This window comes from Anopheles marshallii, chromosome 3 (genome assembly GCF_943734725.1).
Source record: "Anopheles marshallii chromosome 3, idAnoMarsDA_429_01, whole genome shotgun sequence".
Classification (NCBI taxonomy): domain Eukaryota; kingdom Metazoa; phylum Arthropoda; class Insecta; order Diptera; family Culicidae; genus Anopheles; species Anopheles marshallii.
In genome coordinates, this window is record NC_071327.1 from 36,203,963 (window position 1) to 36,226,565 (window position 22,603).

The 22,603-nt window shown below is 42.5% G+C and overlaps 2 protein-coding genes across 2 annotated transcripts; one reads left to right on the plus strand and one right to left on the minus strand.

Annotated features, from left to right (window-relative positions):
• Positions 1-833: 833 nt before the first annotated feature.
• On the minus strand, positions 834-2,327 carry LOC128712553 (serine/threonine-protein kinase meng-po; the record flags this gene model as incomplete). Its single annotated transcript, XM_053807446.1, has 1 exon — positions 834-2,327. A coding segment is annotated over one exon (1,494 nt), but the record flags the coding sequence as incomplete, so codon positions are not given.
• Positions 2,328-20,640: 18,313 nt separating this feature from the next.
• Positions 20,641-22,400, plus strand: LOC128712554 (spermine oxidase-like). Its single transcript, XM_053807447.1, has 3 exons — positions 20,641-21,339; positions 21,402-21,973; positions 22,166-22,400. Exons 1-3 carry the CDS (start codon positions 20,641-20,643, stop codon positions 22,398-22,400), a joined length of 1,506 nt encoding a protein of 501 aa, XP_053663422.1.
• The last annotated feature ends 203 nt before the right edge of the window (positions 22,401-22,603 follow it).

Here is a 22,603-nt window from a genome sequence, read left to right on the forward strand (position 1 = left end):
ATAACACTTACTTGGAAAGCAAATAATACACCAGTGAGCAGTTTGGATTCCTATTTGATCAACTCGATCCCTTCGGTTGACCGGTTCGTTTGACCCTCGCAATGATTTGAAACAATCTTCTTACACTACAGTTCATATACAGTTTTCGATTGTTTCTAAAATTAGTATCATAAATATGTATGTATACAGCTCAGTATATCTGAATATATGTCTATGTATAAATACCCTCGTTTATACTGTATCACGTTCACTAAAGATTTAACACATTTCAATGGCTTCTCCCTGTTTGTTACTCGGTTTTTTACCCATTTTCATACTTTTTCTTGTCATGTAGGTTCAATTCTCTTGCGACGTTCTCACACTTTTTCGAAATCCACACCAAGTTATGTTGTGTGTTTACTTCCTTGAACATATAGCTTCTTTTACATATCCCTCTCCGTAAACATCGCTCTTCTATTGCATTTCGTTTTCTTCAATGGGTCACGCTAAAATGTTTCTATGAAATCGTTCACAACTTTACAATAAATTACGTCAAGTGATGGGCATTTGGTAACGGACACTTTCCAGCCTCTGGCGAAACCCTTCGCACGGACTGCTTGTTTCCACTACGCGCTAGGTATTCCTTTCATATTTGGCAATTATCACACACATAATTAATATAATCACATGTACTAGCTAGTTACTTTGCCGTACCGAATGTCCTGGAAACGTCAGGTAACGATCGGTACCGCGATTGATGTGTATGGGTAATGGGATTCTGAGGAGTATTGTTCTCACTTGTGTACTGTCGGTTCACGCTTCACACTAGGTGGAATTTGAGGTTAGAGGGGTTTTCATTTGAACATTTTCGCACTACTGCTGGTGATGGTCCTCGTTTCCCGCAGCATGCTTGTGGTCATGGTGCTGTGGGTTTCGCTGAAACTGATCAGATCCTGCTGATGCTGTTGCAGCTGATGGCCTCCCACGCTCTGGCGCCGTTGCTGTTGCTGGTGATGTTGCTGCTGCAGCTGCAACGTTTTCGTATCCTTAGTGCTCCAGAAGGTGAGATCATCAGCACTGCCACTTGCATTCAGATCGTTCGATTCCAGCCAATCCCACACTTTGGTGCGGATCGCATCCTGATGATCCGCTCCGGCCAGGTTCATCGAACCTGGAACCGAGTCCGGTGTGAGAGCTCCAACGCTGGTCATTCGCCTTGCTCGCAACTTGCCATCGAACGAATTGCGACTTTCGCGATGGTTGATGTACTTGACCGAGTCCTGATCGGAATTAGTGTGCTGGTGATGTTGCTGCTGAAACTGCTGTTGCTGGCCCACGCTGGCTATGTTGGAAGCCGACTTCGACACCGTGATCTTGCCATCCATCCAGCGGTTCTTCATATACTTCATGATATCCGTCACCTTCGCTCGATCCTCGTCCCTGTGATCGAAGATGCGTCGGAAGGCGCGAAGCAATCGAGGTGTAAATCGTCTAAAGTTTTCCGGTATTTTGGTCGTCTCACGCTTTTGGTACTTCATGAACACGGCATACTTGGCATCCCGTACCCAGTCGGCCGATTTCCAGGGTGTCGCTCCGGTCAGACACACGTACAGCACGATTCCGAACTGCCACGAATCCGACGATGCCTTGCAGATGAACCGCTCGTTCTTGACCACCTCTAGCACCTCGGGCGGTAGGAAAGCCGTCCAAGTTTTGTTGTTTTTGCTCACCAGCACCCCCTCCCTTGTTGTCGTACCAAAGTCACACAGTTTGATGCGTGAAAAATCGGGCGTAAAGACGAGAACGTTCTCCAGCTTCAAATCCCGGTGCACCAGCCCTTTCAGGTGCATAAACCCGAGCGCTGAGCTGAGCTGTTCGGCGATTTTTTTGCAGCTACTCTCGGGTAGTCCACTCGCTCCCACGTTCGCCGCCAAATCGCCAAACGGTGCGTGCTCCTGTGCGTACACATAATATTCCTTCGTTTGAAACTTCACCTGGTAGCAGCTGAGAATGTTTGGATGGTGGCTGAGCTGATAGTTGTAGTGGAACTCACGCACAAACTCCTTCAGACTGGTCAGTTCGGTGTGGATTGCTTTCAGCACTACCGTCGTCGCGGTTGGACGATGGTGCGCTAGGTAGATCTTGGCAAAGCAACCCTCGGCGATCATCTTCTCGATGTCGTACTCGTCGGCAATCGCCATGTTGGGGATCTCCATTTCCGGAATGCGGTGCAGCACATTGCTGGTGTTCGACAACCGCCGATAGCTGTTGTTGATCGATTTGTACAGGTTGGCAATGATGGAGGTATCGGATTTGCTCTCGGATAGCTTCATGATGGCGTTTGTAGGGGTTTATTTTTCATCTGAGGAAGAAAACAAAAACAAAACGAACGATTATGAGAAAAGGCTGAAAGATATAGTTTTAATTTCAGCACACAGATCGCATCTTCTTACAATCTAAGGCTGAGTCCTGTTGCTAAGGTTTTCCGACAGGACAACCACATTGATATTATTGAGCATTTTGTCGGATTGTTTATGATCATTGCAATGATAATCGCATCGGTCACTGCTTGTGGTTTCATTACATAAACACTTATGCAATTGTTTCTACATCGATTGCAGCCATAAAATTTACTGCCTGGAACATACGTACAACTGGTTACAAAATCGTGCATCCGTTAGACATTAATCGTTACCCCGGTTTGTCGGTTTGTGATCGTTGATCACCACCATCAGCAAACTGTTGCGAGCAGAATTGAGTCAATCTTGCTGATCTGGCCTTGTCTAACACGCTTCGGCAGAATTCAACTCGTTTGCTGATCAGACGTATCACGCGCTTCTTCGTGAACTCTTCCACCGATGGCGGTTGGCAGGTGGAAAAGGTCACGAGAAAAGTTATTTTAAACACACGATCTACTATAAATAAATTCTTATTTTTAAACACGCACATTGCCCATCGGTTTGGCGTCTGCCTTTCGTCGAGAGTTTTTGTCCTCCAGTGACGGGGAAAAACAAACCGGCGAGTGTTGAGGGTGAGTACCTGTAGCGGGCCGAAGATGAACGGATGGTGGCTACATCTGCCAGTTGCCAATCCGAAAAGGATCTTGCGTCTACGCAAATGGTTTGTATGCTTGGGTACGCTTTTCATATCGGCAACACATGTTCGAATGTGTTCGTCAGGGTTGTGTGTGCGGAGAGTGAAATTCATTTGTCCCAAATGACGGTGACCATTTTCACGCCAATTTTCACCGCTTAGAAAAGGTTACATCGTGCGCTCGCGTTGCTGGATAGTGGCGTGAAGGGAGCTTGTTTTTTTTTGTTAGTATTCTGTATTTTCATCTCAAACATCTTTTAAGCGAAGCAATATTTGACGGTGGAAAATTTCGTTTACTGGAGGGGATACGATCAGGTAAAACAATATTAGATGTCCATTCCATTGTCTCCATTCCGACAGCATATAGCTAGCAAATTATTTTCAGATCCAATCCCCGGAATTCAATAAAATGATCGAATGCAAGCAATTCCTTCCAAAGAAAATTAAACGAAGATAAAATTGTGGCGTGCCCATGTCAGCCCTAAGTATTTGCAGAGTGACACATCAATTATGTCACATTCAACAAAGCTAGATGGCTTTTTCACACTTTCAATTCCACAAATTCGAATCGCCATACCGTAACGGCGATGCGGAAATATATTTACCATCACAGGAAAATGTTCCGAGCAGTGCCGTTTTCTGTACTAGTTTTTGCGCATACTCGCAAATACCCGCCCGACAGCATCCGGTCGAGTCGTTTTCCATCGACCGGGCACGATAACACACGGATACGGGTCCGATTACCATTCCATCGAAGCGAAACGATGCGTTTTATTTGCTCACGTAGCGGCCAAAGCGAGACAAGCGGTAACACAACACAAACACGCCGGGCTAAGTTTTGGTTTCCGTTTTTCCTGCACATTTGCTCCACAATTTGCTCGCTGAACCGTAACTTCCATTGCCCCATCCCGGCACCCGGCGGCCAGCACCGGACAAAAGCGTTGGCTAATTGATAAGGGAACACAGAAGACACCCACTCGGAGATGCGATTGCTACCTCACAAAGCCACAGGTTGCTCTGGGCCACTGGTTTACCCCGGCCCATTTGCAATTCCTGTAGTGACGTCACTCAGGGACAACACAGAAACACAAAAGAACATGGTTTTAGAATGGAATGTTGTCTCTTGCTCTGCGTATGTGTGTGTGTGTGTTTTAACCCTCCGAAGTGGAAAGCGAAACGAACCAACGATGACGCAAAAGACGGTGGTGTGCTTTTTCCGGTGCGCCTGACGAGCAGCATAAATTATATTTTGCTTCAGTTTGCTGGAAAAGTTTAGCTACTGTGCTGGAATGTAGATTGTCTACTGGGAACGGCTAGCAGGACGAGTGTAGATTCACCATTGTCTCGCCGCACATCCGAGTGTCTGTCTGCCGGGGGAAGGCTTGGATGTAAATGAACCCAACTTCACCGTTGCTGACGTGACGTGAAAACGTTTCCATTCCATTTCGCACGATGACGAACGCTTTTCCCCGGCTTCGAGCAGGATCGACTCCATTCGTGTCCAGGGGTTTCGTTTTCGGAAACAAAAAGAAATAACGAATTCCATGACTCTTATCTTTCGCTTTTTGCTTGTTTTATTCCGAGCCGGTCGTAAATTCTATCAGCAAGTGGTTTGATTTTCTTGTGGGAATTTCATTCCGATGTATGGTGAGCAGTGGAAATGAAACGGTCCTTATGAAAAAAACTGCACACTGATGGGTCCCCGGATGATAATCCCTGCTCTCGTAATCCACACCACACGGCACACGGTGGGTTCAGTTTTGAGCGGCTGATGAGGTAAAATATTGCTGCGATAGCAACGCACAATAACCAGTAATCATAACTTCTCTCCAGGGAGCGGTTTGTGACAGTATCAACCGGCGCAATGTTGTGTTGCTCGGTAGGAATACGTAATGACTTAACCTTTTGCGTACCGTTGACAAATGACGGTGTTTGGACACACCGGCAGGCGAAAAGGATTTATGGACCCCATATTTTAACATTTGCGTAAAACCTTGAAATGATGTATTTTATCGAGTGATTCAGTGAAAAATTGGGTTTTGTCTGTTTAATGTGGTTAGTCACTTTTCGAGTAGTACTCACGAAAAATCTCGACGGGAAGTATTTAGTCGCGTTGAAATTAATACGTAATACCCAAAATAGAAATTCTTAATTTAAGACACGGTTTAAATGGATCGAGATAATGCTGCGTTTTTAAGCTCGCATTGTATTTGCAAAAAGCATTTCCTCTCTTGTATGGACCAAAATAAATACTCAAACCATGTTGCTTAAATCTGCTTATGCCAGATAGAAAAGAATGTATTTTTATCATCCCAAATATGGAACCGGTTGCTGAAAATAGCAACCTACAGTCTCACACCTCCACAATCATTCCGCACATGCATACTGCTATCGTGAAAACATCCAATATTAAAAAGCAATAATCGCGACACACCCCAGGACCATGTCAAACACGGGCATAAAAATAGACACCCTCAAAGTCGTCGTTCTGTACCGAACGGTCCCAATGGTACGAGCGCTACGGCACCAATATGAGTGCCGGATTTTTTCCGATTCCCAAAACAAACAACTACTACGATCTGGGAAACTATTGGCACCCGGTGTCGTGGACGACGATTTCTCGCTCCAGCTGCAACGTAAATGAACATTCGGCCATCGCTCGTATGGAAAAAAAAATCTCGTCCAACTAATGATGCAAGTCGGAGGGTCGGAATTGCCGATCGATGCTGTCCCAATCGTTGTCAAAGTGCCCGAGTGGACGAATACTCACGGTCGCAGCATTTGATTGCATCTTTCACCTTTCGAGCGCCCGCTGACATCATGCTAAATTAGCTTATTCAAACGTCATTCGAAAGCAGAACGATACAAACCACCAGCATTAACCGATGCCAATGGTTCGCGTCGAGTGTAAAACTACGCCAAGCTTCCGTGTCATCTTCCCAGACAGATGTGGAGGATGAACTAATGTATTGGCAAGCGTATTGACTTACGGTGCAATATGCTCAAGTGCGATCAATCGGTAACAGATTTTTCTACAGTCTTACCACACATTTGCCCTTTTCGATAAACTTCGATCGATTGTCACTCGTGCGTCTCGATTGCATCTTTATTTAATTTTCCATTGCTTTCTGTCGTGTGTCGTGTCGATTGTGTCGAACACTTTTATTTTACAAGAATCAGTAAATGTATGCAAGCCTGCGCTATTTTCCTAGCTCCTAGCTATTAAATGATCGCCCTGCAAGCCCAGTGCGGTTTTGCTTGTGCACCATAACCAACCCAAAAACAGATGGAACATGTCAGGGCAAATAATTTTTGATTGATTTAGGAGAATAAATCGCACTGCTGCGACCCTTTGCATCACCGTAGGCGATCTGCTTCGTTTCAATATCGCGCCCCGTGCCAATCGCATCCAATGACGCCAATCGGGAAATTTCTAATCCTCTCGCTGGGGCAAACATTGCTGTGTGTGGTCAGACTGAGGGAACATGTGCACGCGAGTGTGTTTGCTGGCAACTTTCCATGAAATCTGTTTCAGGGTTGGTGTTTGTAGGTTTGGTTTGTACAGAAGGAGTTTTGCATCGTGTACTTACGCTGTAGATGCAGTTTTTTTTTGTCTTGGAGCTGTTTTTAGGCGATAATAGATTCGGTCATTTGCAAGACGGTCTAGGCGAGCGTGAGTGGGACTTTGTACGGGTGAAGCTTGCGTACAGTTTACCGATTAATTGAATCATTACCATGTGCTAACGAGACGAATAGAAGGTCGTGTTGCAAGAGATGATAAATTCTAAAGTTCAAGTTAATTCGACATGTGTTAGCAAAAACCATGTTAATAGTTTCATTTATACTTTTAGCAACTCAATAATTCTCATTAAAACTAGGAAAAAAATATAAAAATCATAAATCACCATTTGTTTTTTATGTAGCCTCCCAAGGATTGCTCATATTTATTCAATATCTTTACAATTAACACAGAGTACATTAAGCTGTTAAACCTTTTCACTTAATCATTCAAGCGTTTAAGACGGATACTTTAGAAACAAAAGGGAACTCATGAAAAGTGGGACTCCATTTTTATGTATTTTTTAGTGCATGGAGTTTGGAATAGATATTCAAAAGTCATGCATCTGCTACAGTCCCATTAACTGGCCCATTAGTTCTGGTGCTATAAATAATTTTTTAGGATCCGTCTATACAATTCTCCATCTGCTATATATTTTTTCCTGCTATTATTAAGATATAAAAATTTTCTTTCCTTTTTATCGGTTTCTATCACAATCACAACGGTTTCCATATAGTTTTTCTAAGTTCTTCGATTTCAAATTTATCGCTTATTTATTCCGAGCTTTTGGTCAGAAACGGACTTCATTGCTAGAAATCTATGTTGTTATATATTTATTTATTTCTTTATTTATTTATTTATTTATTTATTTATTACCCCAGTTTACGTAGATCCCACTATGTAGCATTCGTCCCTTGTATATTTCAATTAAGGTTTTAGTCTGGTATTATCTCTTGTCGAGGGTGTATGAGTTTAAAATTCTAGTCATAAAACACTGAGTATTGAAATAAATATCAAAGTGGCTAAAGTGCGCCTTAATTGTCTACACTTTATCAATAATGGATAATGGTGCGTCTATATGCATTTTTAGGCACTCAGGCGCGTCATATTCGACAAGGTACATTTATCTCAAGAAGAATGAGATAAAGAGAAAGGTAAGAACAGTCAGGGAAAGGTAGTACGCTGTATCAAATTAAACAAAGTGTCACTAAATGAAATGACTAAGAAAAGGAACTGTTTGCGGATCCGTCTCTTCGGCTGGTAGTAGATATTATATCAGGTTTATAAATATTAATTTTATGATGACATAATAGTAAAGCAAGCTATAATCGTCCAAATCTAAACCGGTAGCGCGGAAAGCTTAAATAGGTTAAATTTCCAAACGACTGAAAACGCAACGAAAGCACTGTATTTCATTCCATCTAGTGTTTCATCTATATAAATACTTCCAAGAATAAAGCGCAATCAAAACGATTGTTGTTCTTCCAAATATAAGTAATATTTGCATAATAAAATCAATCAAAAACTTCTCCTTCGCCTTGATCCATACGCGTTCCCAACAGTCACTCTCGACATAATCCGGAAAATGCTACAAGAACCAAGCTAAAGATTTTCACATTACTGTGTGTTCAGTAACCGCCTTCTTCTATGTTCTCAAACACATATCGGCTACTCCTTTCCACCGTTCCATGCTGGCAATGACGTCAGTAGTGATATTGAAGATTTGTTTCCATTCCGTTCGTTCCATTCCACACAGCTGCTGTCACTGTTCCTAGTCTCGACGATTTACCATCAAAGTTCTGCTGCTGTTCAGAACATGTTAGTCTCATTCGTTCTGCTAGATTTTCCTCGCTCGCATGACTTTACTTTCTCCTACGTTTTTTGTATGTACGCATCCACAATGGAAAATCAACAACAAATCCGCTGCTCAAAGAGTGCCACCATCGCTCATACCTTTTTTTTGGATTTCAATACAAATCCTTTCACGCGCTCTAGAATCGCGCTTCACTAGAGTCCAGTATGGTATCTACGCACACGTTGAAATAAAGATGAAAAGATTTCCTTGTCACCCACCGGTAGTTTATCCGATGAAAAGTGTTTTTCTTTCCGCTCTTTCCACTGCCCATATCCTCTGGCATCACTCATGTCCAAATCCCTCCCGTTCGGGCAGAATAAAAAAGGTTTTGCGTACATGATGACGCACCAACGCTTGGCTACGCATTGGCTCAGCTGTCTAGAGACGTTTCTACACGCGTCTGTCGTGTTGGATTGTCGTATCCGTGAGTACTGTTGCGTACGAATAATGATGTCTCGTTGTGTGCGTAGGTTTATGTGCGGGTAAGCTCGCGACGGGATAGTTTCTACTGGTGATTTTATGGACTATCACAACCAGCTCAGCCAGCCAAACGGTCGACTAGACGTTGAGTTTTGGATGTTTCCTTTCCACCATCCTACTTATACGTCTCAATCCTGTTACTATCTTTTTTGCAAAGAAAGAAGGTTAGCTCGAGCGTTATGAGTGCACTGCGTGGACTGGGTGGATCTCCAGTTAACGTCCGACACAGCGCGACCTGCCCGTCTGGTGATGTGTTTATTTAAACTGTCAGCCATGCTGTCGCCTTCGAGTGATTCACTTTAGCCGGTGGGTTGGTCGGTTCATCGGCTTCTCCCGAGAGTCTACCGATAGTGCGGCAGGTCGATACAGGTCGTTTCTTGCGCCGGTTGGAGACAGCTTTCGTTTAATTTATCGCCACAACAACTGGGACGACTCGTTACTCAATTATGTGATTATACATGCCTGGTAAATATTGCTTCGTTTCTTAATTCGTGTAGTCATTATTAATAGTTAACATTATTAAATTTTAATTCATTGCAACACTGGTGTTTTAAATCCATCGGAATACTCATATGGTTCTTATCATAAAGCAACTAAAGTAACTTTTCTCATTTTTTTTAGCAATGATTTAGAAATTCTTTAAAGCTTACTTTATGAATCATCGGTAGAGACACTTGAAGTATGTTTCTATCCATAAACAAACCATTCACAATAATACAAATCATCTTTAATGCTGGCGAATCACCAAAGGAATCCACAAAAAGCGAAAGTGATCATAAATTTCAATAGGATTTGACAGTTTTTGAAAACAAATTTATTCTTCCACTGTCAACGGATGTGGAGCACACGACAAGGAATGTCCGGACTGTGAGGGTGTGGAAGGGAATTTTAAGTGAAATTCAGTTCGCCATCCCTCCAGGGACGCCCATAAACGACAATCGAGTGGGTCACGCACGACCGTGTGCTGCTTTATATGACGGCTGCAATATACGGCATGCGGTTTTATTGCTTTATTTTTGCTCGCTTTGCTACGCCACCAGCGGTGATCATAAAAGTGTTTTCCACAATTTCACGCTTTCCATGCAAAAAAAAAAAAAGGCAATGAAACTCCCAAAGGTCGATGACAACCGGGCATAGCTCGGCTCAACCGGTTAATGATATTGGAAGAGTATCAACGAGAGATATTACCGAAACGGCTTGTACACACCAAGTACGAGCAAACTCAGCAAACGATCAAAAGCACCCCTTGATCAAGGCGATACATTTATACAAATAGCATCATCCTTACGTGGCGTGGTGTGGCGGATCAGCGCAGCCAATGCACTGTTCCCCTGTTGGTTCCATAATGAAAGGGTAGTGAGCTAATGGTGGATCCAGTTTTATAGTAGCTTTTAATTGCTCTTGGTCGAGATTAATTTTAACCCAAACGAAATCGATGGAGACGCCCGGTGTTCCATGCAGTCGCCGGGTGTCGTGGTGAAAATCGTGTTATAAAGATAGCTATCAATGTAGAACCTTGGTGTGCTGCATCGCCTATCCTAGCTTCACCACAACCTGTGATGGAAAATAAATCCACCGTATGCATTTTCTCGCTGCATTGGTTGCACGGCACACTTTCACGGACAGTACAACCACCCGGAAAACACCATCGAAATCCGTTGTTTATAATTAAAAGACTGTGCAGTTTTCGTTCACCACTGCGATTATAGTGCCGGGAAGCAAACAGGTCAACCGCGCTCAAACGCTACAAACGCTATCGAACCGGTAGGCCATCGACAGAGTGACGTCGTTTTGTGGATGTATACGGAAGTTTGCGTTTTGATCGATCGATTGAACCATCGGTTGGTGGTTTCAGCTGATACACCCCTGTACATTTTCAAACCCCATGTGCAGTACCGTCTAAGGTCCCAAACAGTGCAGCGTTTTGGCTGATGCACCCGTCCGTGCGTAACGATCTGGAATGAGTTTTCCGAACGATCGAATCAGCGTGAACTTTCTGCTGCCACGGATCTCGGAGGGTTCCGTAAATTGTGCTGGTAAAACGTGTAGCTGTGATTAATGGTCGGATGTAGGCTGAAGTTAAAATTAATAGCTAGCTGGAAGGAAATGGTAGAAACTATCGTTAGTTTTGTCGTGTTTTGAAACACATTCGTGTACATCAAGTTCGCTGAGAAAGGTTTATTTCCGTTGCAATGTTTTTTTTATCATTCCGGTGTTGTATTCTTGTTCTTACTAATCGATATGTTTACTACCACCCGAGCAAGCCACGAAATAATTTCGTGTATTTTCCACAGAATGTATGAAAATGTGATTTGTAATCCATGCATAATTGAACAACATTCCCAATTCCCCCGTTTTGATTTTCACCGATGATTCATGCATTCTAAGTGCTTTTTAGTAGGACTTCCGATTGCTGGAAACGCAAATCGATTCCCGTCCATAAATAACGAATGAATATGTATAATAGACTTTCGCCATCGCCAATGAAGAAATCATTTATCACGCAATAACAAGCATTCACACTTGAATCGACAATCAAATGAAAATGGTCATTGTCAAGGCTCTTTCGTTACGCATAAGTTGGAAACAAATCACCTATCGCCGAAACCTCTCGCTCTCAAAATATCCATGCCTAGCGCCTGAAATTCCGGAACAGTCCTCAAACAGATGCCTCACTCACTCGGAGGCTACTTCCTTGAAGGGCGTTTTTACCGATTCAATGCCACTTGAATACACTTGCAAATGGAGGCCCTTCAATGCTCCACTTTAAACTGCGCTTCAACAATCGGCCGGATGAAGGCATTGTCGGGGCACGGTGCCTATTCACCGTCAACGTGACGCCTCATGCTACTTCCGCGTTGGCGTAGTGTAAATCGCGCCTTACCAAATTGCTAGAAGCACATCAATCAAATTCACACAGCAACAGCAGTAACCCACGTACAAACCCACCACCAGCAAAGTGTGGTGCTCAAACCAGAGGATTGTGGTTTTGCGCGGTGTGCACGCTGTGCCTACAGTGGTGTTAGTGCTGCTTTATTTCTAACCCTTAAAACCGACCAAAACTCCTACGGAGAATTGTGATTAATTTTGCATGTATCCTGCGATTAGGGACCCATCCAGTGGTGGATGAAATTTCTCGAAGTAATGAAAAAATAAGTAATGCACAAAAAATCAAGGCACGTAAAAAAAAAATCATAAAAACTGAGAAATTATGATTGAATCGAGAATTGAAGGGCGAGAAAAAAATGGTAAGTGAGAGGGTGGGACGAATTAGCGGTTTGCCGAATTTTCACCGACCATGACACGGTGTCTGCGTAAATGAAGATTAATCGTGTTCATGAAAAAAAAGATGAGCGATATTATTTTTAGCAATGGCCTCTCCTAGCATGCCAAGGATGCCACCATGTTGGCCTTACTTGCAGATAGAGAGTACGATACAAGCAGGAGAATCAATCAAACACAATGATCACGATGATCTAAAATGTCCCGTAACACTAAGCGTTTAATGGTTTGACGAATTGGAAGACATTTCCGTTTGTGAATATCTTTGTTGTTGTGACATAAAAATATAAATTAAATTTTGATCATATTTTAAGAATGATAAAGAAATGCAGTTGATTTTAGATTGATGCGTATCCTTTTCAATATTTAATTAACATCATAAACTGTTGCAGCATAAACTTAACGTAAAAAATAAAAAAGAAACTTTTTAATCCTTCTGGTTCGGTTCTGAATTGGTTCAATGTTTTTGTTGTGGTGCATAAGAACTAAGTTGTAATCATTCGATATCATGTTTCCTAATAATGTACAAAAAAATCGTCGAAAGCTTTGAGAAGCAATACGATGAATACGCTTGTAAAACAGAAAGCATCAGAAAGCGAAGACGCTCGCTCTAGCTATTGAACGACTTTTCAAGCTCCCTGGAGAAATCAAGACTTATGGGCTGAAGCCAAGTTAGTATCCATTCCACCAGACATCCTTCCACAGTTGCACTACGAGAGGCAGTGATTTAGCGAGAACGGTAGTCCGGGCCCATGCTACCATAACCGAGGTCGATGCCAGAACGATAGAACGCCGGAAATGACTGCGAAAAACTGGTGTGCAATGAACCATGCAGCCCTGTAGAAACTTCGTTGCCATTTACTGCGAAAGCTGCTTTCGATGCAGATGGAAAATGGTAATCATTTACGAGCTGGTTTAATGCGCTAAGTTGGTAGGGTTCTTGTGAGCAGCATCATACGTTCCCCAAGCTACAATCCATCAGGATTGAGTAGAAGTGTAGTTTTTTTGCTAGTGTGTTGGCCATTGTTGGGGCGGCGCGGTGGCATGATGGTAGCGGCGCCGGTCTTCACACGAACGGACCGGACCAAACGTCATAATTTGAAGTACACAATTTACAGTGTTCAACTTTATTAAAGTTCCCAAACTCAAACCCAAAGTTACAATCCTTCATCACCATCAGTTTGTCATTTGCGCAAACGATTGCGATTACGGTAACGTCTAGTTGGTAGCACTCCCCCGGAGATGCAATCAGTATTATTTCAGCTTCAACAAGTATCCCATAAGCCATAAGACGTCTACATAATCATTCGCTTCTTACCTCACTGCCCGGTTATCATTCTTCTTGTCACGTGCCGTTGTTAGCACGGCTTATCTACGTTTGAGCGTCGAAACTGAGCCAAAAAATTAGCGATACACTTCAACGGCAAGACCATTGCTAAAAATAGCAGCAATCGATAACTTACGGCATTATTCCGACAGTGCGCCCTAACTCTCCCGGCCACCCTTTGCCATCTCCCAAACGCACGTTATCACAATCCAGCACCCCGAAGGATCGAAAGGATAACGTAACGTGCCGCGCTATCGCTGCACGCTAAAAAAAAGCAATTTATTACCGGATGCTGAGGCAAAACACGTCAAACCCTCCATTTCGGTTTCTAGCTGCTCTCGGAACGCGGAAAGGTAACGCTCCCTTAGCAAGAAAAGTGATACGTAACGGTTTAGTGCACAGGACGCTTCAAACCGCAATCGATCGCTCCGATGCTCCGATGGAGTTTTCTTTATTTCTTTTTAAAGCACTATCGCACTGGTTTGGCATGAAAGGCGATGCGGGTGGAAATTGCATTGAAACATTTTTAATAAAATCATGCCATTTACGCAAAACTCCGGCGCGCTGTACAGCCGGTGTACATGCAAAACTAATCAATGCATAGTGGTCGTATAAAAGGGGAAGGAAATTGCAAATTATGATTTCCTGTACCCGTAAAGAAATAATGAAGTAACATTTGCAATACGATGGCGTTGGAAATAAACAACAGCCATGTTGCGAGTGCTAAGCTACTTTGTATTGCTGTTAAGCAGAATTTATGTTCTAATTTTTAATCGAATACTTTCATTTACTCCCTCTATATCCCGGATGGAAAATAAGAGCACGGCAGACATGTAACACGCAGGAGTCGAACTGATCGAAAGTTTTGTAAAATTTGATTTATTCAATTAATCTCTCCTTCGGTTGGACTAGGGAACGGGACCGGTCCACAACTCTCCCGTAGCGCGTTTCAAGCAATTTGTCGCTGCGGTAAAGGATGTCAAATTGAATTAAGAATCTTATATTGGTGGCGGTTCTGGAGGCTCTACGGTAAAGGATTGTGTGGTACTTTCGAAGCGGTGCGGATGTAGTGGATGTGTTTCATTAAAATTTTCTAATCTATTTACGATGAGTTGGTTAAACTTTTGGCCTGTGGGCAATTCTATTTTTTTTCCTTGACAAGGAAACTCCATTTTGGGAAGTAAAGCAAGGGGATAGAATAATATTTCTTCGAACGATACTTTCCTTCTTTCAACTAGCTTCAATGGAAGCTCGGCAGCCTGGATGGGGAAATATTATGTTTAAATTTGAAACAATATTAAAATAGACCTTTCTGGGAGCTTTACTACGAAGACTATTGTTTTCCCTCCTTTACAATGAAACAATCTCCACGCTCGATTTCATCCTCGCATTGTTCGGAGTTACTTCAAACAGCGGCACGGCGAAACACTTTTGTTTATGAAAATGATCTTCCCGGAGCCGCACTTTGCGATTATTGTTTTTATACCATCACCGTTCACCGTTCCCTTTTTAAGATAGGCCTTTTTACGCTTTGATCGATCTTCCGCGGCTTTCGATGGAAAGATTATTGTCCGTTACGAAGAAGACGCTCAATAACTTGTAATTATAGCGAAACCGTTCAATGGCAATGGTATGGCCGTGAATGAGAGCAACGGAGATTACGTTTCGAGTGTTCTGAGAAACACTTAAGATAAAGCGCCTACGGACATTTTCCTTCTTGCTATTAAGACTACAGTTTGAGCAGAATGCAATGTTAGATTTGCATATTTTTTGTGAATAAAAACAGCTGTTGCTGAAGTTTAGTTGACTTTTAACATTAAACAAATCTTCAACTGCTCTCGCTCCTGTTTCAGTCTTCCCGTCCGCAATGGTTGCTTTTCGCTATTTCAGACCGATTAACTGATCCCATCGAATTCTTGCACTAAACAACACAAGATTTAAAAAAGAGAAGGAAACCCTCATAAAACCTGATTACGCACCGTGGTGGAAATAGAATATTACATTCGATTGCCGCGCATTGGCGGTTGATGCCGGTACCACATTTTATTATCTTGCCAATGAGCATCGGGTTTTATTTTGTTGTTCTTATTGAAACGAAAAACAAAAACACGACACATATTTACGCGCTTTAGCCGGCGAAAGTAAAACAAACCATTGAACCGTGGACGACACCCACACCAGGGTGGTCCAGAGCTGCGGCTGGAAAAAGAGGAATTGGTTTTCATCGTTTATCGGCGCTAGTGTCTGGATGTATTTTGTTTTTTTTTCTGCACCCTTTCGTCTTGGGTTTCGCTATTGATCACGAATCGATGTCTTACTTCGTCTGTCTCACGTTCGATACATGGTTTGGTTTGAGGTTTAGGATGAGGGAAATAAATTGCCGGAGAAACAAGATCTTCATTTTACATGCTCTGTGGTCTGGCGTGGTCGCTGTTCGCCCGAAAATAGCTAAATTGAAAGCGTAATTCTTTCCTCTCCGTTTTTTTGTATAACTTTTACTACGACCCAACCACTTGCGGTATGCATGGATTCGACCATTTGCATATCATCTCATACGGATTAATCTGAACTAATGGCGGAAGTAGCACTTAATTGTATTTGTATGTAAGAAAATAATATTGGCAAATAATTTGTTTATACCTACCTGTTTATACTTTATGTAACAAAGATGAAAAATCTTCCTTTTAATTTATGTGCATATTTGTGAAGAAATTTAGTTTTGCGATGAGTCAAATTATCTCACTTCTTCAAAATATCTCGGTATGGAACAATAAGCCATCCTTTTGCCATGGAAGATTATCACTCATATACTAATTATAATTGTATATTTGTCGTTCTAAATATTCATTACTTAAACGATGCCCTCATGTCAGCACTAATTGCCGGAAAGTAATGAAGCTCTTTTTCCTAGAAATTTAACGCTGCTTCTTTCATCTACAAATTGCTCGAGTAAATTAATTTCCTGGCCGGCTCAGGTGAGCGCCAATTTTAAATCCAAATAATCATGCCTAATGATATTGATTGCGATAAGTACGCCCACTTGAACGAAACTGCGAGTGGTGTTTACCGCTCGGATTTCATTTGCTTCCTGCATACTGCCACCTGCTGCAAGTTTAGCATTCGAGGTGTATATTAATATAAGCCGCTTCAATGATTCCAATTAACAGAGTCAGTACACGTGAGGTCAACCTGGGTACTGATAAAATTCTAATTTATTGCGAAAATAAACCCATAATGAGCGAACTGGCCATATGCTAGCGAGAGACCATCGACTTTCAGCAGCAAATGAACAACTTTGGCATGGGTTAATTTATGGATAGGATTTGCCATTTGCAGACATTAACCAAAGGAGAAACGCTACAAGGTCGAAGGAACTTCGATTTGGTATATATTAAACTTTCACTCCGTGAACCCGACGAAGGGATGACAGTTGAAATTTATGTTTCAACAAAGTTTCAGCTATAATTTGTATAAAGCTCAGAAGTTTCAACAGCGATTGCAGTATGATCCATGAATTCTGTATAAGTTTGTATCGGCATTAGAACATGTTTGATACGTGATGTTTATTATAAAATTGATTTGTTTGTACGATTTGCGCTTAGATTAAGCTGTAAATCACTAACTTGTGATGAATAATTAGAAGTGACATAAGCATTGATATTTCGTATTATTTCTATCAATAGAAGAATAAAGTAAAAAGAAAGAAATATATACGAAGCAAATCGTGAGACATACAAATTGAAACATGTCCTCCAGTGGAATTAGCTCAATAGAAAAATATTTACAATTCGCTTGCATTGGTTAGTTGAATTAGTATTAAATAGGCATGTTCCACATCGAAAACAATACATAAAACACGCTTTTGCTCTTGTCTCTTGTTAAATTTTGGCTTCAAATATGGTCATACCAACACTCGGATAAACCAAACGATGGGGACCATTTAACCGATTTCGAATGGAGTTTACTCCTACCTTCTGCTCACTCTAGGTGGGTCGTTATAAACGCTAGATGGCTACTACCTCTGATACAACCTTTCAACGCATCATATTTAGTAGCAATGGCAGATGACAAACTCAACGTGTCCCAGCTTGCCTGCCTCGTCTGTCGTCTGTCTTGTGCAACTGGAGCGATACATCACATAAAGTATGTTGCGTTTCGGTTGTCCCGTCAACATCAGCCTCCTCCGAGAGCGTACGCAAATATATCGCAGCATCACTCTAACACACTAGCACTGCTCTTCATCCTCTTGCTGGCAGTAAACGTTTTGCTCTTGAGCGTGCAGTGCACTTGTCTGAATGTATCCACCGATGGGAGCACCATGAAAGCAGCTAACAAGTTGTTGCTGCTGCTGCTGCTGTTGATATTGTTGTTAGGACAGATGCGAAATTTCGTATCTGTCAGCCTCACAGTATAGGAAAAAGAGGCAATCAGTGAGCTGGAATAGTTGCGCCGTCTGTCTGTACGAGAGTGATGGAAATGGTCCCGAAATAGAACGAACTAGAGCGTTATTTTTAGCGACAGTTTGTCCAGAGCGCAGCGTGTGGTGTGGAACAATCGATAGTATACTCGCTGTGGACACTGTCTCCATGACGAGGCCACCTACAGGAATAGGGTTTTCGTTTGCCATGTCAACGGGAAGTTCATTTTCATTCGCTGTGGGATAGCAATGTCAGAATCGTTTTATCAAACATTTTAACACGGTAATTGGTAGTCACATTAATATCGCCAGCCTCTGGCTTTTGAGCTTCTTATCCATGAAGACATAACGGCAACTGAACTTTCTTTGTTGCTTCTATCACGGCAAACGTATGGCACGGCTATCAACGACTTCTTTGTACGACAACGTGGAACAATCGCTACACCCCTTCAAGTCTGCAAAAGCTGTTGAATGAGAAGATTGATCTAAATATTGCCACACCGTGGAAACCGACTATTCCGGCACTTTTTCTTCTTCATCGTTAGCGTTCATTTTCTCGGGAAATCTTACCATAAGCGAAGTTCATTTAAATTGCTACGAACGTGAGCTTCGGAAAATGTAACCGGCTGTAGAGGGATGCAGGCGTAAACAATTCTTGGAACTTTTGCCATCCATCGACCGTGCAACATGGTTCCAATATGACCCATCCACTTGAGTCCTCAAGATCTGGCTGAATCGAACAAAGTCCCACTCGAACCGGAAGAACACAGCCTCTCTTCAAAAGGTTCTTAGGCGATACTATGTCACTTGGGTGGCTATTTCTTTTTGCCGGCTACTTGTTCCATGCTATGCGTTCCAAGAACTTGTTTATGTGTGAGTGTCTTTAGAAGCAACAGAGACTATATTGCAGCTCATGTGCAACATATTTCGTCCATTTAAGAATCAACTGTTTTCTATTTCCTGGATTCTTGGAAACGAAATTCAATTAATTGATAAATTTCAAAGGCGAGGGGAACACTGTTTACTGGCGTAGGTATAAGCAACACCAGACGGTTGGGGCTTGCTTGAGTGTTATAAAGGACACAGGTAACAAGTTCTGAGAAAAGAGCATTAATAAGAACTAGCTACGGCACTTGGCCACTCGTAGCAAAGCTGTGGGAGGCGTTCGAGATTTCTAATTATCGAAATATAAGCTGCGTACTTAACTATTAAGCTGTTTCGTAACGTGTAAGGCGTTCAATAAGATAAATATACCTGCAAAAGTGGATGAACATTTGATTTGGGTTTGTGTTATTTGAAGCTCTCTATAAGAAGAATTTTAAATTAGTATTTTATTTTAGTAATGTCCTTCTGAGGAGGCCAACGTGGTCTACGAGCTTGAATCAGTGTCTATCGATTTGTTCAAGTTATCCATTACAGATGATGCTGCATTGGTAAGTTCTTGGTTAATCCCTTAATAACAAGAGATCGTTGAGTCGACCGAACGGGAGTTTTATTCGGGCTACGTACATTTTTTTCTGCTTCGTACTGACGAAGATTGAACACAACTAACGACTGTAGTGATAGAGACTGCGATCTAGAAGAATGTTCGACCTATTACTCGTGGTTAGATGTAATTGCAATCAAAACTGACAGTTACCAAGAATCGGTAGTGATTCCGGGAATTGCTTGAAACAGTTCCACCAGAAAAGAGAACCATCCTACTAAGTTTACTCCAACGCGACCCACTTTTAACCAATACGCCTGCACCGGAATTTACAGTGGAACGATCAACAAAATATATTCTGTTTGATAAACCCATTCCGGAAGAATTTACCAACGGAATAAAGTCCCACCTGCAAGGCCACTTAGTTTCAACCAAACGTGCACGTTGATAGGTTGAGTGAGATTGAAAGCCATGAAGCAGAATTTAAGCACATTCTTACCCGTAAATACGATGCAAACAACATTTAGGTTAAGTTTGATAAAAAAAAACCCTGATTTCCTGACAACATGAATTAAGCAACAGTTAAGAAATATTTCTTTCTAATTGCATAAGCTGTAGAATTTAGGTATGATCCCGCATATAGATGTGAGACAGCAAAAACAAAGTTATTAATCTAGTCCGTAAGCACTCACAGCAACAAGCTGAGTTAACTGAACGCATCATAGTTTACTTAAAAATTATTTGAATGAAATGAATAAACCGCCAGGTTAGAGAACTCGCGCATTTACTATGGTACCCACGATCAGTTACTTATCATAGAGACATTAAAGCACCTCGAAACGAAACACGAAATGGAGCATTTGAAAAAAGTTGACGTAATTAACGCTGCAATACCCCAGCATTAGACATTTATCCAAGTCAATGGTGTCAAAAACGGATCTGTTGTGCACCACATATCAAATAATAATACATCTGTATAAGAGGTGGGTGTGTTGTCGGCAGCAGACACGTGTAGGCATCTGGAAACATACCGTATTATTTACAGAACAAACTTGTTTTCAATACAACAAACAGCTCATTGTCTGCCAAAAAAATATTTAAATATGGCCCTCCAACTGTAATGGCGCACCATTCGCGTGTTTGCTGAGTCAGGCAACGCGTCTCAAACAGTTTGTGTCCGGGTATTGTATCCGCAGTGTAGAACAATCGAAACTCCATCGATATGAAGTGGCCTGTATCGTTGATAGGATTATTCATCTGTCTTACCGTCTTGGCAGTCGTCGCTACGGTGAACGGAGTGGACAATCCCCGAATAATTATTGTTGGTGCGGGTGCTGCCGGTATTGCCGCCGCTAGTCGTCTATACCAAAAAGGCTTCAAGAGCATAACCATTCTAGAAGCGTCACAGCGGTTTGGTGGCCGTATCTATACGACTCCATTCGGTGGTGGTATTGTGGAGTTGGGTGCACAATGGTGCCACGGAGAAGAGGGCAACGTAGTGTACCAGCTGGCATCGGTCTACAGCGGGCTGCTGAAGTCCTCCATCATTGCAGATGAGGATGCCGTGCTGATCCGATCGAATGGCGTGCGTGTACCAGAAGCAGTTGCGGACCGATTGCAAACCATGGCGGAAGAAATTATCGAGTCGGACGCAAGGGACACGTTTGAGGGAAGTTTGGGTGAATATTTCACGCAAGAATATTGGAAACAGTTGGCCACTCCAGCATTTAGTGATATTAGCCGTGATTTGGCGGAACAGTTCTTGGTGTACTATCACAACTACGAGCGAGGCTATACCGCTTACAATTCCTGGTTCGAGGTGGCAGCGAGCGAAACCGATAGCTACGTGGAACCGGCCGGCAACCAGGACATTGCGTGGAATGGAAAGAAAGGATTCTCCACTATTCTGGACATTGTTTCGGTATGTTTTCTTTGCTCCCAAAATACTCGACGCCCAATCAAATTTTCCACACCATTGCACAGGGTAACCATCCAGGAACAACTAACCAAACGCTAACACCGGTACCGCTTGGTCAACTTATCACCTATGGCAAATCTGTGTCCAACATCCAATGGAAAGGATCACCAGACGGTGAAGTGATTGTCAAGACACAAGACGGCACCACCTACGATGCCGACCATGTCATCGTGACCGTCTCCTTAGGCGTACTGAAGGAGAACTATCGTACAATGTTTACGCCTGCACTACCAACCGTCAACCAGCAGGCAATCACTGGGCTATACTTTGGCACGGTTAACAAAATATTCGTCCTTTTCGATGCGCCCATACCGGAAGATTTTCCCAATACCGTCCATCTGCTATGGTACCAGACGGATCTGAACGCGCTGCGTCAATCACCGCACGCCTGGGCGGAAGCTGTTTCAACCTTCTTCCGCATCGATAATCAACCGAATGTACTGATGGCCTGGATGAATGGTGTCGAAGGAATTAAGGCAGAGAATCTGGGAGATACGACCATTAGAAACGGCATTCTGCATTTGCTAAAAATATTTGGAAAAAATCTTACTTTTGGAAACATTCGAGGTCTTTTAAGGTGTGTACAAAATATTATGCTGTTGACTTGTGTAGTGGGTATACCTGCTGATAGTTTGCAATTACTATTGTTAAACCTATTTCTAGAGCAGAACTTGACCTTGAATACAGTTAGGCTCCGTTGTTCGAAATGCAACACAAAGGTATCCTCATTTACTGGCACTAATTGTGTGTTTGATCGCTTATCTTACAGATCCAAATGGTCATCGGATCGCCTATTCCGCGGTTCATACTCGAGCCGTTCGATAACAACTGAGAATCTGAACACGGGTGCACAGTACCTTGGAATGCCAGTCCAAAATGCGGCAAATGAGCCCGTTCTGCTGTTTGCCGGTGAAGCCACCAACCCGGTACACTATTCCACCGTCCATGGTGCCATCGATAGTGGTTTCCGCGAAGCAAATCGATTGATCAACTACTACAGCTGAAAAGGTGTACCAATATTTTCCGATTGAAGACAACATGGAATGGAAAAGCACACAGACTTAAAAATACATTAATCAATGAAACAACCCATTGTATAACCTTCTTTTTGCTTATACCCAAGAACACCTTTAAAAAGAGTTGCTTTAAGGGTTAACTCACACACGCAACTCACACACGTGTTGTTATACCCATTACTCGTCCACGG